The sequence below is a fragment of the Lonchura striata genome, chromosome 1 (genome assembly GCF_046129695.1).
Source record: "Lonchura striata isolate bLonStr1 chromosome 1, bLonStr1.mat, whole genome shotgun sequence".
Classification (NCBI taxonomy): domain Eukaryota; kingdom Metazoa; phylum Chordata; class Aves; order Passeriformes; family Estrildidae; genus Lonchura; species Lonchura striata.
Window position 1 is genome coordinate 19,707,982 of NC_134603.1, and position 17,397 is coordinate 19,725,378.

Here is a 17,397-nt window from a genome sequence, read left to right on the forward strand (position 1 = left end):
GATGACTCACACATTGTGGCATGACAATATAGAAAAAAAGGAACTAAGTAAGTTGCAACAAATAAAATAATGAGTAGCAGGACAGGATAAGAGACAATAACTTCCTTGGAAGACACACAAAATTTGATGGCTAAGCTGTTACGGATGTAGTAATTAAACTTAATGATAGCTCTTACCGGAATGCAACACACCAAAATATCTGTTGTTTCATTGCAGGTTTTTTTTTTTTTTTTTCCTTTTTTGGCTGCTAGAAATAGTCACATATTAAGAGAGCACCTCCTAAAGAAAAGTTCCATGAAAATTTGATATCCAAAACAAAACTTTGAAAAATAGTCAGTATCAAATGTGGAGCAGTTCTGCAATTGGGGAAAAGGGGTTTTTTTTCCTGAAAATAAAAATAATAAAGTAGATGTCACTACAGTAAAAGTATTAGGTAAATAAATTTTAGTATTATACATACTTTATCAGATAGCAGCAAATTATACAAAGCATTTACAATGTTGTATTACACAAGCCCTGTAAATTGGACTCTGGTCAACTTAAGAAAACTCTGATTGGATGCATATCATGAGTGCTTTCCAGACAGTATTTTTTTTTTTTTTTTTATGAGAACTAGTATCTATTTATACATGTAAGCCAAAGATTTATGAACTGATTAGTAATTTTGGCACCACATTGTAAGTATAAAAGGTCAGATAACTGAATGAAGGGTTTTTTTTCATACCATGATGTAATTTGAAATTCAGTCTCCTGGGCTGAACCACCCAGCCCAAAATGCATACACAAGACACTCTGGAACAGTATGTCCCTAGTGTATACATTATATTATCTTCCTAAATTATCCAAAATAGTCCATTATTGTGAGTTTATGCTGATGAAGCATCTTTTAGATCAAGACATTCATACTGCTATAAAATCAGAGCAGCAAAGACCTGAAGAAGTGCACCCTGAGTATAATCTCTCAGTAAAATATTATTTTTACAGTTTTATCCCAAATCTTTGAAATATATCAGACAATATTGTTTTCTAAAATAAATTAGTACATGTGTAATCATTCAATACTTATTTAAAACAAAGTTATGTAAAATATGGTGTAGAGTTTTTCTACCTGTAATCTCCAAAAACATGTTATGGAGTCAGCTGTTCAAGGTTTTCACCTTGAATACATTGCTTAAAAGTCCTGAGACACAAAGAGGAGCAAAGGTAAGCTATGATGGGACAATCTGATTGACTTTTTTTGGAACATATAAAAGATGCAATGTAAACATTGGACTGGTTCCCCACACTACCAAAACAGGCATTTGCAAGCATCTTCCCTCTGAATATGATTTCATATGCTATAGATTAAAAATATTTTTTTGAATCAACCACAATAATTAAAGAGCACATTCAGAACACTCCAAAATCTTTGTCAGAGGGAGAGGGGTGTAGGAACAAAATGTCCTCTACAGAGCTATTTTAGAATGTCTAAGGTAATCAGCTGACTGCAGGAAAAAATAAGAGTTACAGCTTTCCAAACATAGGCTTTAATCATTATTACTTTTGTTTATTCAAATATCTTACTAGTTTTTACCCTGAACCACACATCTGAATATATGATTCTGGGGTTTCTCAGATTCCTTTAGAACACATTCTAAAGGAATCTTTAGCTATATATTCCATAATTAGATTGAAATGAGGTTTGATACTAATAAGACACCATTCTTACTTTTGCCATGTTGATGAGTAAGTGCTGAGTCACTGAATAAAGGAGTTTACTGCAGCATTTCTGTATGATGACCATGGCTGCACTTTACAAAGACCATTTGCATATATCCTTGTCTGAAGCCTGAATCAAGGAGTGAAAATAAGATCTACTGTACATTTCATATCCTCCTTTTGAGAATGCAATGGTAAAGCACCCTAAAGATGAAATGTGGCAATTAAACCTAAACCCAAACATATGCTAAATTGGTCTCATTGAGCTAAACATAGAAAGTCAAGGGCAGAATTGAGAAAGGACATAGCCCTTAGTTCCAGTTCCATGACCACAGCATCCAGTTTCCTTTTCTCACTCTGAGCCATCCTGAACTGTGCAATTTTGAGGGTGACTACAGGAGCACACATCACATTAAATTTTTTACTCTTAGCAAAAGTTCATTCTTTTGAAAGAAGGAGCAATGGTTCCTGGTAATAATTTTTTTGTTGTTTTACTTATATTATTCCAACTTTTGTCTTAAGACACAGTAAATAAAGTGGCTTTTGAGGGTTTAGAAGGACACTGAAAGTCAAAATATTTTCTTCAATGAACTGCTGAACACAGAATTTGTCACTGAAACCTACCAATTTAAGAAATAATATCACTAGCATCTCTCAGTAGGTATTTGTATCCAACTACTGGACTACACCTTAAGTGCATTAAATAATGCTGTGCTGTGCATATGGTTCAATATATTAACACGTCCATTCTTCAGTTATTCAAGCCAGTGTTGTCATGCAGTATTCTGAATGCAATAATCTTAGGTGAATTAACAGAAAAAACACAACAAAGAACAAAATACTTGTGGACTGATTACATGCTCCTTTTGACTCTCACCCAATCTGCTTCCAAAACCAGACACTGCTTCCCAGTCCTCTGCAACTACCAGGTCCATTGGTGCATAGAACTACAAGAAACAATGTTTTGTAATGCAGATGTTCATTGATTCCCTGCAGAATTTCACAGGAGTCCTTCACTGTGTGACCTACGGGGATTTGTACTTTACATAATATCTACTATATAACATATCACATCCAAAGTGAAGTACCTAGTGAATCTGATGATTCTTCCCTTGCACACTTCCCTTTCCTAGCAATCAACTTTTTTCAGAGAACAAGAAGTCTTTTGTGTTTGAAATACAAATGCCAGTCAAAATAGAATACATTTCAAATATGTATCACCTTTCATTCAAATTTACAAGTCAGGCCAATGTTCTCATGCTGGATGTACAGATGTACAAAAAATTTAGGAAGATAGCAGATAATTTTCAAGTCTACATAGTTGTCCTAATTTTGGCCAAGGATAGGGTTAATTTTGCACAGTCTGGAGCTGTGTGTACATGTCCATGTTGTTATTCTATACTATGCATATCATCACTGGGAGGTGGAAGCTAGGGATCCTCGCTTCCAAGAAGGAGAGGTGTGGCTTGTGGTTGGGAAGAAAATGTGGCACATGGGAGATGTGCCAGTCAGTTTGTTCTTCGGCTCGGGGTTATGCCACATTGATGAGCATTTTCCATGTAAAACTTCCTCTTTTACATATACTGCTGTTATTAGGATTGTCACTGGAACTGTTCATTTTTTTATATCATTGCTGTTTCCACTAGTTTGACTCGACCCATAATCTCTGCCTTTTGTATCTCCCACTGCAGGGGGAGGGGCACTAAATTAGGGACTGCCACTTCTAAACCATGACCCTGATCTAGAATCTTGATCTTGATTCCCACAAGATCAAGATGGTTTCCAAAGAACAATTTACACACTGAAAATAAAAAATCTTGTTATGTCAAATAAATATTTCACAAATGGGTAAATAAACCAGAAATAGTAAACTAATAGAATGCCATAAAAAAACCACCAGCTAATAGGTTTGAAGGCTCTAGGTAGTTTCACTTTTCTGAAGCATTTTGACTTGGATAAAAATGATGTTCTGAGTTTTAAAATATTCCAAAAGGTTAATTGTTTAAATAAAATTGAAGTTCTCCACATATGAAATGTATATGCAAGATGTTATTTCTATACTAGGGTCATTTCTATAGCAACTAATTTTGAAATTAAATTTAAATTTACACATATGTGCAAACAATAACAATAATATATTTATAATATCAATTATACAATATGTATCATATAGAACATTATGTTAATAATACAATGGTAATGAAATGGCATTCCAATGAAACAGTTGGAATGCTTGACAAAAGCTCCAGTATTCAGCTATGAAGTCACTGGTTTTTAATATTTTAGGTTGCAAGTCAAATGAGAGAATCCATGTCTCCAGGTTTACAGAATCCTACAATATTTGCACCATGCATCACGAAAGTGATGCTACAGAAGTCACCACAGCAAGTGACATCATAAACAAGAAATATGTCTTAGTTTTCAAAATTTATAACTGCCCATTCTTTTGAATTTAGAGTAATTATTTTACACCGCAATTTTCTTTTAAAGCCTTGGTGATCACTATTTCTGGCTGAAGGGCAGAATTTCATTTTTTCGGGTCTGACCATACATGAAATTTCTCCCCATCTATTACACATGCTCAGTGTAGGCCATGCAACAGCCTTGTTCCTAGAAAAGTCAAAACTGCTCACGGGAAAGATGACAGCGAAGGTTTGGCTGCTACTTCCTTGTGAATTCACCCAGCCACTCCCACATTCTCATCCTTCAAGCCCTTACAGGGAACAGTCCACCAACAGTATCAACTGCCTTGAACAACAGAGAACCTCTGCAGTAAGTATGTCAGACATGAATAAAAGCTTCATTTCACAGATGGCAAGGAACAGCTCTGGGCATAGAGGCCAAGCAAAGCCATGTTCATGTGCTGGGAAACTTCCTTAGCCTCTAATCAGGTGTCATCAAACAAACTACATCTGGAGAATGTTCCCTGCAATACTTCACCTTCTGCACTTTGGGATCTACCTGGGAAGAGTGACTGCTGGTCTCAACCAAAATCATGACAGGGAAAATTTTAACACTTATTTACTATTCCACTTCTGTCAGTACAGAATATATTAACACAGGTGTAGCATATTTTTCCTTCCACTTCTTAGACCTGCATCTTCTCTTTATGAAGCAAAGACTCTTATCATTTAAGAAAAGAGAGGTGAGACCCAGAGAAAGGTCTGCAAGAGGAAGCAGCTGCTACAGCCAACAGAATAATACATTAGTCCCAGCTGGTCACAGCAAGATTGACATCCTCAAGCTCCTATAAATGGTGCCAGGTTGCACACTAAAAATTACTTTTTAAATACCACATATTTAAATACCAGTTCTCACAATCATTTAATGATCTAAGAAATTCAGCTTTTATTACAAAAATAGGGCAGCAGGGCAAACCTCAAGAGGTCCTGTTTTCAGAAGACATTTGGCAGTGAGTCTAAATTATGTATTGTGAAGTCTGTAAATTACAGACTAACTAAGTACTAACTACATCATAAAAGTTGAACATAGTGCAAGTATATTTCAGTAACACTGGTATTAGTCAATCAGACCTAAAGTGGACTGATGCAGATGTCAGCAGATCGAGTTTCAGGTAAGCAACACAAATTTTGGCTATGCACGAAAAATAAATGGGAAGACTACAGTCCTTGAAGACTTATGAATAAATACTATACACAAGACTGATAATTATTTAAAATCATGCATTTAATGCACAGGTGTGGTAACTGCTTAAAACAGCTCCAGTACCATAATCCAACCTCCAAGACAGCAATCCATGAGCATTTGCACCTCCCTTAACAAAATTCAAGTGCCAACACAAGACCTGCAGTGCAAAGGTTAACTTGATGACTCTCAGACCCTTACTTTTGTTATTCTATGTCGAAATGGCCCCCTCCTAGTTCCAAATTGTTGATGGAAACCAGATCAAGATCCACAGAAATCCTTCCCTGCTTCAACAAGGTTCCCTCCCAACCCCTGGAGCCTGGGAGCTCAGCTCTCTGCTTTAAAGCCAACATCCACTTCACTACAGAAGATTTATTTAGACTGCCTCTTGTTTCATTAAGGATTCCAAAAGTCTGTGGTGATTTTTGACACTTTGTTATAATGTTTCTGTGACCCCCCCCCCAGCCCCCACCGCCTCCTCACATACACCACCCAGACTCATTTTCATATGGATACAAAGCATCGGGATAAAATGATGGTTCATTATAGTGGTACAGAGCTCTTATCTTCATCCGGCAAGAGTCATTTCCTTCCAAAGATTGAAATGCAAATGTGAAAATTAATGATAACTGCATTATCTGATAGCAGAGATAATACCGATTCACTGTCAGAGTAACACACAGTCGTTCTATGATTTCCTCTGCTTCTTCACAATATTCTTCTTACTGTCAGACTATATCTATGGTTAACTATGTTTCATGGATTTTTGTTAATTTACATCAAATAGTATTTCCAAGATCTTAAATCTACCACATTTTTCCAATCAAAAAGGAAACAAAATCAGGACAGTAATCTCCAAGTCCTTCTTAGGACTAGTTTAAAAAGAAAGAAAGAAAGAAAGGAGGCGGGGGGGGGGAGGGGGGGGGGAAGGGAAAAAAGAAAATAAGAAAAGAAGAAAAGTCAAAAGGGGGGGAACAGGGAAAGCTATCATTAATGTCTATTTCCATCTTGCAGTGGTCTACCAACCATTCCACTCTATATTATACAGCTTTGCTTTGTAACCTAAACTTTTTATAGTATTACTAAACACTGCAGACTAAACTCAACAATCAATACATATTTGCAATGATTCTTACAAATCGTTACAGGAAATCTATACAGAAAAGCTTTTCAAACTACCTTTTATAGCAGGTAAAAATGTGAATCTGGCATGCCCAATGTTCATTACAATTTTCTGATCTACAACTCACTAAAGCAATACACCAGAATTCACATGAAAGCTTGTTTCTATCTTTTATTAAATGTTAACAGTAGCATAGCTCAATGCAAACATCATTTTGAAGTGCTATTTTATTTCCAGTTCCATTCTTAAAATTTCTGATATATTTTAGGAAAAACGCGAACCTGTAAGAGTAATTCAAGGAAACTATAATGTGCTAAATTTAACTATCCTTAGTTCTTTTTTCAACGGTTCTCTGATACATGTGTACCAGTGATGATGAGTCTGCTGAAATGAGTAACATGAATTGCAACTTCATTCTGATTTAGTACTGCCAATAGCAGAAATCCTGTTGATTTACTGGAGGCAGAATTTTACACATGGAAAACGTTCCCTTTATGTGGAGATGAAGGCAAACAATACATGAAAAAAAATCACCGTGAGCTGCCAATCTGAGTTTTAGGCTTTTACACTGCGTGGCAGAGTTTTTTTCATTTGGTGTTTTTTTGGGGTTTTTTTTTTAACATTTTGGAAATGTGGAAAAATTACATTTTCTCACATTCTAAGCAGAATTCAGGTGCAATTCAGTGTACTGAAGGAACTTCTGAGACTGACTTTCAAGCTATATAATTGACAAAATCAGCACATTCTATAAGAAAGCCATTCACCCTTATGACTATAAGAGTTCACATAAGGAATAAGAACAATCTAGTGTACTGCACAAGAAGAAAGTGATCCAGTTCTTCCTTAGAACCAAGACTTCTCTGAATGGCATTAATTTCACCTTTGGAAATGTCCTATATTTAGTTCCTCAACTGGTCACAATGTTTCTCTGTCTTCAAAGCCACATACAACTTCACTAATGGCTGAAGAACTCATTATTCATTGGAATTGCAGGAAGTCAAAAGAATGGAGTGCACGGGATGGCACACTGGATTTGGAAAACCTTTTTGGCTTAGTCAGTGCTATAAAATCGTGTCCCATCTGCCAGCAGGGAAAAAAATTCCCTTGCACATTACAGATTTTTTATATGTTTTCTTCAACTCTGTTTTGTTTTATCACTACAGAGTAATTGAGAATTACAGAATAGAGAAAAGCACAAAGAACTTATCATTCCTAACATAGTTTAAATAAACAGTTACAGAAGAAATAAAAATTGGAAATAGCTTATATGAGGTCTGCTTGTACTTATTCATTATAAATGCACCCAAATAGTACAATATTTATAAAAGTACTAGAGTGTACACTCATTTATTAATTGTGCTTTAGTTACAAGGAACTATCATGGTCAGTCAGTCTAATTTCTGCCCTAGTGAAATCTATCTCATTTTAAAAGTGCAGTGTTTGCCACAGTACTTGATCTTGTTCTTTAGGAAAGTATCTCAACCTGAATGCAAATATTTCTAATAACAGATAAGTGACTTTTCATAAAACATTTCAATAATGACTTTTTAAGCACTAAAATCCATTCTTTGTGTCTGAAACTTTGGAGCTTCAACATCCATTTAATCCTCTGATACTTTGCTAGAAAGAGGTGCCCACTGTTATCAGATTTTAACTCTGAATTTAAAGTAGCTTGCAATCAGATTGCCCTTTAATATAACTTTAATATATCTTTGATAAAATAAATAGGGAAAGGACTTTTCCATAATACCAGTCTTTTCAACTTTCTAGTGGCTCTTCACTAAACCTGTTACAAACTTTAGCATCAGTCTTGAAGTGTGACCACAGGACACAGAACCCTGTTTCAGCATCAAACAAGAGTGCTGACCAGACAAGCAAAGTAATCTGAGAAGCCAAACATACCCTTTAGCCATAACCCCCTCTCTGGGCTCAACCCCTTTTCATTGAATCTTAATGCTCCTACAGGTCTTTTACAAGTTTAACAATTCTATGAAAATATTTACCTTTTCATAAGCTCATAACTTTATATTTAATTACTCTGAAACGAAAATATTTCTGCAGTTAACATGGCAAAGTTACTCAGGTCTGCCAATAGCAATATCTACCCATTATGCAGCATTTTTTAAAATGTAAAACATACTGCAAAAAAACCCTAAATATACTTTAGCTTACATTGCATATTATATTGGTTTTACAGGACATTTTTTTTCTATAAAAGAATAGAAATACAGATTGGCATTCTTACTAACCCCCTATTAATAAAAGCATCTTACAGTACTTATCCCCTTATTTCCAGTGGGACCACTGCCATGTGGACAGGTCTGTCACCACCCACAACAACTTTTACTGGTTTTGAACACATTTGAGAAATAATGTCAAAGCTTTTTTGGAACTGAAGGTGATCCCTACAGCTGAGCCATCAAGCTCCTGAAGAAGTTAAATTCAAATCACCAGATTGCTTAAATTAACTAGTGCAGAAAAATACAGTCATCACATACAGTCAAATAGTCTTTCCAGCACAAATGTTTTAAGCAGACTAGAAATAATTACCTTTTTACCTGTCCCCTCTAACAATTGAGTCATGACTTATAATAGATCAATACCAATTTTCTAATTATTTTTTCTTGCCACATTTTAAAATGTCATCTTACTGTTATTAATGAAGCTACTGATAGATTTTTAGGGTTTTTTTCCCCTTCCTCTTTTTTTTTCCCTTTTAGCCTTACAGTTCCTAGCACTGGTTACATTCACTTGAATTTTTCTGTTTTTTTTTCTTATTATCTTCTAGGCAATATCAATATTGCCTTCACTTTTATCATAGCTTTTATAAAGTCTACAATTTGTTCTTAAACTCTTTCAAGTTATAATTCATACTTCTGAATTCAAACCTTTTCTCCTTTTTGATGGAGTTCATATTTGCTGTCTCTTACAATGACAAGTAGGCTGAACTGAACTTGTATGCATGACTGCAATCATGACCACTGAATAATGGTAAACAAGCATTCATTTCCAAATCTATAAAAAAATTTCTCTTTCAAGATGCCGTTGAATATATAATTTCCTTATATTTGGCTTAACAATATTTTAATTGAGGCATCCAGGATCTAAAATTTTCAGAGATATGGAAGCATGAAACATACATTCAGTAGAAACCAGGATGATCATATTCTCTAATGTGATGGATGATCTGTAGAACCTGTGTAGGAGATCTTTCTGTTTGTCTTATCTTAAATCACTGCCCTCACATGCACTGACTGACATCCCAACAATACAAAGCTACAGACCTATGTAACTCCATGTACCAATGCAAACAGCAGACATAAGACCATGAAATAACCTCTCCCTTCACATTTAAAAACTAAGTCTCTTTACATAAAATGCATTTAAACCCAGTCTTGCTGTTCCTACTTTCTATTCCTTGGGCTTTTGCTGTTGGCTATAACAGAAAAAAGATCAAGCCTTTCACTGTGTGTTCATATACAGTCTAGTGACTTAAGTTTCCATTATTTCAGAGCAGTTTCACTAAACAGGAATTTTTAAAAATTGAAGAAAAGAACAGTGAAAACTGAGGGTAGTTGAAAAACATTCAGGTAACCCTCTAAGTGTCTACACATAGTAAGCAGTATCTCTGAAATTCCATGATGGTCAATGAAGGTCGCAAGAGTCTGATCTGAAATAGTGCTTCAGCAGAAATTCTTTGAAGCTACAGCACATTTAACTTTAGATTTTTTTTCAAAAATTATATTTTTCTAATTATAAAGACATAAGAATGCATGTGAACCACTTAACAATGCAAATTTTCAAACAAAACTCTAATTAATGCCACAAGTCTAATTTTTCAGTTTCTGACAAGTACTGGCTCTGAAAGTCACACTCTGTTCCCTTAGTGCTAAAAAAAGACATAAAATACTAAAATAACAAAACTGCTCTATATTTATATGAATTCCTGAGTTGTCACAGTTCACATTATCAGTTGACAGCAACTTGCATCATTCAAAACACAGTTGTTGGATCATGAGAGCTCCACCTCTCAGAGATGGAACTTTTCTTTCCAGAGAAGCTAAGGAGACCAGAGGCAGCTCAGATAACAAAGAATGAATCATCATCTGCCCTTTGAGGCTGTGCCTCTACTGGCAGTTGGTAAATTCACTGAATCAAAGTTTTTGATGGCTCTGTTGGTGCTGCACTAAAATATGTTCTAAAAATAAGCAAAATATTTCATGCTTTGTTGTTTTTTTTTTTTCCAGAAACCTTGAAGACATTATCTTTGTACTGTATGGTTGAAAATGATCTTCTGTTGTTTGCTTCTTTTTCTATGTCAATAGTAAGCAACTTCATTTCATGTGTGATGTAGACTATGGAATGTGGTATATAACCATTCCTTTTTTCATATGTTTATACCCTTGTACAGAACCAATATTTTAATAAAATATAGATGCTGATACATCTATATCAGGTGGTCATCAATTTTCAGAAGTCAAAAGAAATTTTCCCACATTCAGCTTTGATTTCCATCTTATCTCATGTCAAAGTTGTCAATAAATATTACAAGTACGCTCATCCTACTGTTTAACTGATTTTTTGCCCAACAAAATTAAAAGATCTCCTTTCACTCCACAGTGTTAGAAAATATCTCAGAAACTTCTGAATAAGGTAGCATATAAAAAGCAGGAACAGGCCACAACATGCACATTCAACTATGCTGAAATACATAAAAACATGCAACAAAATATTACAAATTTCAGATAGACTTCATTTATAATTAAATTAAAAACAAGTCATATGGTAAATACAGACAGCCTTTAAATCTGCTATGCAGCTAGGAAAGACATTCTTCTACATCCACAATATATTTTGCATTATTTTACGTGTACAGTATCATGATAATAAACCTTGTTTTCATATAACACCACTAGTGCTTTATATAGAATATCAAGTTCTTTGTGTATTATCTTGAAAAACATATTAAATGTTATCATAATAATTAGATATACTAGGTCTTCATTTTTGTCTGCATTGTATTTTCCAGCTACTAGTTTCAGAAAATTGCCATTAGTTTTGTTCTTCTCTTCATGAAGAGCATACAGTAATTTGCAAAATCAAGCAAGGATGAAAATGTGATTGAAATATAGGAATTTTTCTAATGAAATATTATTATTGCATTATAAATTATTGATAGAGTGGTTCTGGAACTCTTTTCTGATGTGCTCATCCTTTTGAGGGAAAATTTCCATAAGAGATACAGCTATTGCTAGAGCGTGTTTGGCTTCAGATCCACATTTTGCAACAGTTTTATTAAATTATGGTCAATATAATGGATTTTTAAGGCCTATTCCCAAGTCCATGCCCATGAAAACATTGCATTCAACTGCAGAATTGCCTAATTGAGAAATACAATTTACCCCTTTGCCTTAGGTAGTTTTACAGTACAAGAGAGGTTTTACATATTTATATTGAACAGATACTTGAAAGTATTGCCATATTACCATTACATCTTAGCAATGTTATGCTTGCACCATCATCGCTTACATAGCAGAACATGTTATCTTGAATTACTGTTTTAATGTGAAGTTCTAACGCGCCATTGACTGCAGTCTGAATTTCTCTTTCCACTGAAACCAATGACCAGGTGTGTTAAATGATTTCTATCAGGCTCAAACAGGTAAAAAAAGCTCCTTGAAAATGTTAGTAGACATCATAACTATTTGTTAAGCTACACATGTTGCTAAATATTTGCACAGAGCTTGAGAAGAGACCAAAGCATCTGCGTGGTCTTCTGACCCCAAAAAACAGAGCACAAGTGCTTTTACCTAAATTCAATCATAGAAAAAAGAATTTACTGAGAAATTTTAATCCTAAAATTCTAAGCAGCAAGAAAATTTTCCTTTACATCAAAAAAGTACATAAGGCATTTTTTGTTGAACAATTTGCAAAATAATGTAACAAAAAGCACTTTTTTTAACACAAGAATGTCATCTTAGTACTTACCTGTCAATATCTCAGAACCCAAAGGATGATAAAGGGACAGTCCATTAAAAATAAATGCAAAGCACAACAATTTACTAAAATAATGAAATTAATTAAATAATTATTTAAATGAAATATTTAATGAAATACTGAAGTCTTATTCAAAATATTTCTCTTGGCTTTCAGCTGTTTCACCCTACCTGGCCCATCCCAATCTTCAGTCTCCACAGCAAGTTGCCCTGGTTTCTCTGACCTTGCATCACCATCAGTTTCTGCTGCCTCCTGGATGCCTTCTTCACTGCCTGAAAAACCATCAAAAAATACAGTATTGATATATTCCAATAGTGACTCTAAAGCAAAGTTCCTGTAATAACCAAACAACTGCTTACATGCCTAAGTGAAAAGTTATTCATATCTATAAACAGAGAGAAAATGAAAAAAGATACTAGACATGTTAAACATTTGTGAGTTCCCACTGACTCAAAGAAGCCCTGAGCATTCAGTACTTCCAGTTCCATAGAGAGAAAATCTTGGAAAATAGTGTTTACTCCATATGGTTTAAAAACAGAATCACAACGTGCACTTAATTCTATAAAACAAAGCACATAAAGTCACTGAATCTGTATGTACAAAGGAGAGAAAGAAATCAGCTCGTGATGCCCCTGGAACATCAGCTTTCAGTTTTGGGTTTTCTTGAATTGACACCTGAATGTTTCTGCTGCAAATAAATGGCACTCAGAACAAAAATATGGTCCACTTTTGCTTTTTCACAAAACTAGTGAAAAGCTAATCCATGGTATTTCAGCATTTTAGGAATTTGCCCTTGAAGTCATAATATACCAGCAGGTCCCTAACATACTTTTCTTCCTGTCAAGCTTTATTTAAAGAAATGCTACATTTCTGATGAATTTCTGGATTTTCACCATCCAGAAGTACCTGAAAATGTCTGTGTACCTTCTGTTACTACCCACAACAAGGTCATATAAACAGGACACACAGAAAATTATGATAAGGTTAAATTTTTTGAGATGACCATTTAATTTTTATTTGAAGAACTGCTTGTTGAAAGGGCAGGTATTTCAGGTAAACAAATACACTAGACAAGCTCCATGCCAAAATACTTTGAAATAACCACTATGAAAACTGCATTGAAGAAAAGGGGAGCAGGTATTAACACAAAACACTGGCCATAGTAACACACTGAGTGAGATCTCTAAAAGTTTCTCCAGGTTTCAATTTTTATTCATTTGTAGATTTTTTTTTTTTTTTTAATACTAACCTATCCAAGAAACTCATGCATGGGAAGACACTAAGAACTGAAAGAAAAAAAAAATCTACAAATTAACTACTTCAGTCAAATAGGACTGATTATGCTTTAATTTTTTTTTTTTATAAAACTTGAAGGACACTTGTTAAAAAATGATCTCCCACAAAAAAGTAATAGCACTAGAAAAAACAAATACTGTTTATTTTACAAAGTGCAAAATCAGACACTTTGTTGATTTAACAACAGGAGACCAAGAAGGAGCAAAAAGCACAGCAATTAAGCAGTAACTTGGAATTTTTTCCCCACTCATGATAACAAAAGCTTTAATTAGCAACATAGGTAAAGAAATGCGATTACAACAAACTATGCCAGATCCCCATACGTTATCGCTGCAGCTATATTTATACCAGATAAGATTGTGACCCAGAGTTTTCAAGTACATGATTATATACAAACACTATAAAGTATTAACTTCATGTGCACATAATAACACATTCTTCCTTACATTCATAAAACACAGTTTTTCAAATATGAAGTCTAAGAGCCTGACAAACTACTACTCACACAAACACAATACTATAATCACTCCAGAATTTGATTACAAAACCATAGTTCAGTGAACTTGTGGTACTAAAAACATAGTCCAGAATATTCATATGCACTTGTAGTGTGTAAAATAAAACATGAATACAACACAAATATCTAGTATAATTTTTGTGTTAAATTGATGGTATAATGGTAGCCAGCCATTTGAAGTTCACATGCTTCAGTTCAATCTGAAGTTATCTATCAGAAGAAAGCCATAAATATACTCATTTGCTGAAAAAGCTGTCAAGTTTCTGCTAAGCAGTTTTAGCAATTATTTGCTTTTAAGCAACTAGCCTATTTTGAATTAGCACTTGTATAGCTACATTGTAGTAATCAGACCTCTGCTTTCTTTGGGTGGACTGAAGAACCTATTAGACAACTTTATCTTGATTTTTCTATATTCATAGCAACTTAAAGCAGCAAATATTTGTCTTTCAGTGGAGATACAAATGAATATTTTCCTAAGTTCAGACCTGGCATGATCAACACCAGTTTCTTGAAAATTTTGGAAAGAAATTCACGGCAAGGGTAATTCTTGTTTCCTAACTTAAGATGTATAACCAACACAGACAGTTCTTAGAATGTTCTTTGCATAGAATGCAAATGTTTTTCTTCCACTGTGTGTACTAAATCAGGACAATAACAGCAAAATCTAGAAATAGCAATTATTTTAGACAGAAAAGAAGCACAGATAATTGGACACTTGAACCTCCAAAACACTGTAAGTTCTTCCAGGCTATAATATATGCCAACCTGGTGTTAGCTTGTAAATTTCAGCAACATAATTTTCAATTGCAAATTTCAGAACATAAACAAATAAAAGTATTAGCATTAAATAGGACAAAATTAAGTGAAAAGATTGGGCTGAAAAGTAAAAGGACAGAACAACAGCTAAGGTACAAAACCTATACTACACAGTAATTAAGCATCTGGGAGATGAGGAAAAATCTGAAAATGTATGTTAGTTGATGACTTAAATTTCCATTAACTTGCTTTTTCAGTATTTCATGAATTATAGTGTTACATGGTTTTCACAGTCAAATTTTAATGAATTGATGCATGTCTTGTGCATATAGAGTAGATAAAATGTAGAATTTACATTACGGAAAACTTTGCATCTAAAAGTATTCTCAATTATTTTCATTGATATTTTCTATTATTCCCAATTGCCAAGTGCATGCATTACACACCCAAAATATCACCACACTGAATTCTCCTGTTCCCTCAAGTTACTCCAATCTGCTACTGAAACCAATAAATGGTACATTACTGTCAATTTCCAAATCCACCAGGCAGTGAAGTCTATCCCAGGCTCAGTTGAGCATCAATGTCAGATTGAAATGTGCAACCAAGAAATCCATTTGGTGCTGGAGACACTGCAACTTTAAAAACCCAAAAGGAGGCTTAGCAGAAGAGCTGATAACAAAGCACATCTCTCAAGCTTTTTTCTTTTCTTTCCCCATACTTAAAGCTACTTTAGCAGCTAACATTTGCTTAGCACGAAGGAGTTTATTTCCTTTCCGAATTTATTTTCTTTCCATCACTTACTCTTTCTGTTCAGTCACTGACTACTTTTCAGTCTCTCAATAAAACCGTTTCTTATATTTATTTTCCAACTGATTACATTTTTCTTCAATTTAGAGGTGTAGACATTTAATTGGATCCAGGACATTAATTATTTATTTCTTCCAAGTCCAATCAAATCCTTTTTGCCTATATATGCTACCCATGTGCTACTAACTTGTTGATTCCTTTCTAATCCCATTATTTTGGGTTATCTCACACTCTTCTTTTACTTTGCTGCTCAATTACACTTTGTAGTTAAATGAAAGGATAAATAACTTTTTCCTATCAACACCAAAGAGTGGTGTAAGTACTCTAAAATGAACCAAAACCTGCTTCTGTTTAAGCAGTTGCTTCTTAGCAACCAAGCCTGGTAAGTGAATTATGTCCTTTAAATGACTATTGCATGAAAAAATACTTTATGAGTAAGCAACATATAATACCATAAACTATGTTCAGTCATGAGTCAAGTAAGTCTACTGGAATTTCCACTACTTCTCTATACTTGGTATTTAAATTACACTTTTGGCAGAACTCATCACCTCTAACCTTAGATGCCTGAAAGTTAAGCTAGTCCAGACTACTTATGTAGACACTCCTATAGGCAGGGAAGAAAGAAACCTCCTGAGTGATTTATCCTATTCTAGGATGCCTGAGATATGAGACCCCTCTTGGTGTCTGAGAGACTTGAAATGAATCATCCTCTTAAACACACAGCTTAGACTAGGAACCTATCTTTAGTCAGCTAAAGTTGGGGGAAACAAATCTCTGACTTATACTGAAATGCTGAATACACAAAATACTGCTTAACTAAGAGGAAAAAAAACCCGTCTTATTCAAATAACTTCAATATGTAATGCGGATAGAATTTTCATCTTGACCTTCATCTTGACAGCATTCAAAAACAGTTCAAGTTTTTTTAACGTGGTTTAAATAGCCTAGTGTTTATCTAATAGACAATTCACTGTAATTCAAGGTGGTAAAGTTGGTCAGGTAATCTAAAGACTGTAGAAAAGACATATTACCAAAAGCATGAGAGAGAGAACTCCAACTTCTCTGACAACGCTGACAAGTAGGAAAGGAGAGACTTGAATATTAACAAGTAATTTCACTTTAATCTTTTTAACAAATTAAAGACTTCCCAATTTGTACTTAATCAGCTTGTACCACAAGTAGTTGTGGTATTTTATAGAAGCACATGGGTTAGCAGTTCTTCTCAATCCTGCTGCTTTAATCCATGTTGTTCCTATCAGTATTAGGCTCTTACAGAAGTCTCGTACAATATAACTATTGAACTTTCTCAACTAGGAAGGTTATAGCAGCTGTTAGGCACTCTATAATGTATTGCGCAATCAGCTAAATCAACAAAGTATTTTTAACAATGAACAGTTCAGAACTGACAGATCTACTTTCTTGTTTGCAACTGCTTATCACGGCATAGATATCATGTATGTTTACCAGGTGCTTCCTATAGTTAGGATACCTTCACAGGAGCCGCTCACAAAAGATAAGGTCATAAAAGAGATGAAAAACGTGCAAGCTTCAT

At 34.4% G+C, this 17,397-nt stretch overlaps 1 protein-coding gene across 2 annotated transcripts in view; it reads right to left on the bottom strand.

Moving 5' to 3' along the window:
* The window catches only part of ZFPM2 (zinc finger protein, FOG family member 2), a 304,518-nt gene that overhangs the window by 219,983 nt on the left and 67,138 nt on the right, over nt 1–17,397 (bottom strand). For both annotated transcript variants that reach the window (XM_021546440.2, XM_021546439.2), the window contains one exon: nt 12,634–12,735. In XM_021546440.2, the coding sequence (XP_021402115.2) occupies nt 12,634–12,735 (102 nt within the window). The remainder of the gene's footprint in view (nt 1–12,633; nt 12,736–17,397) is intronic.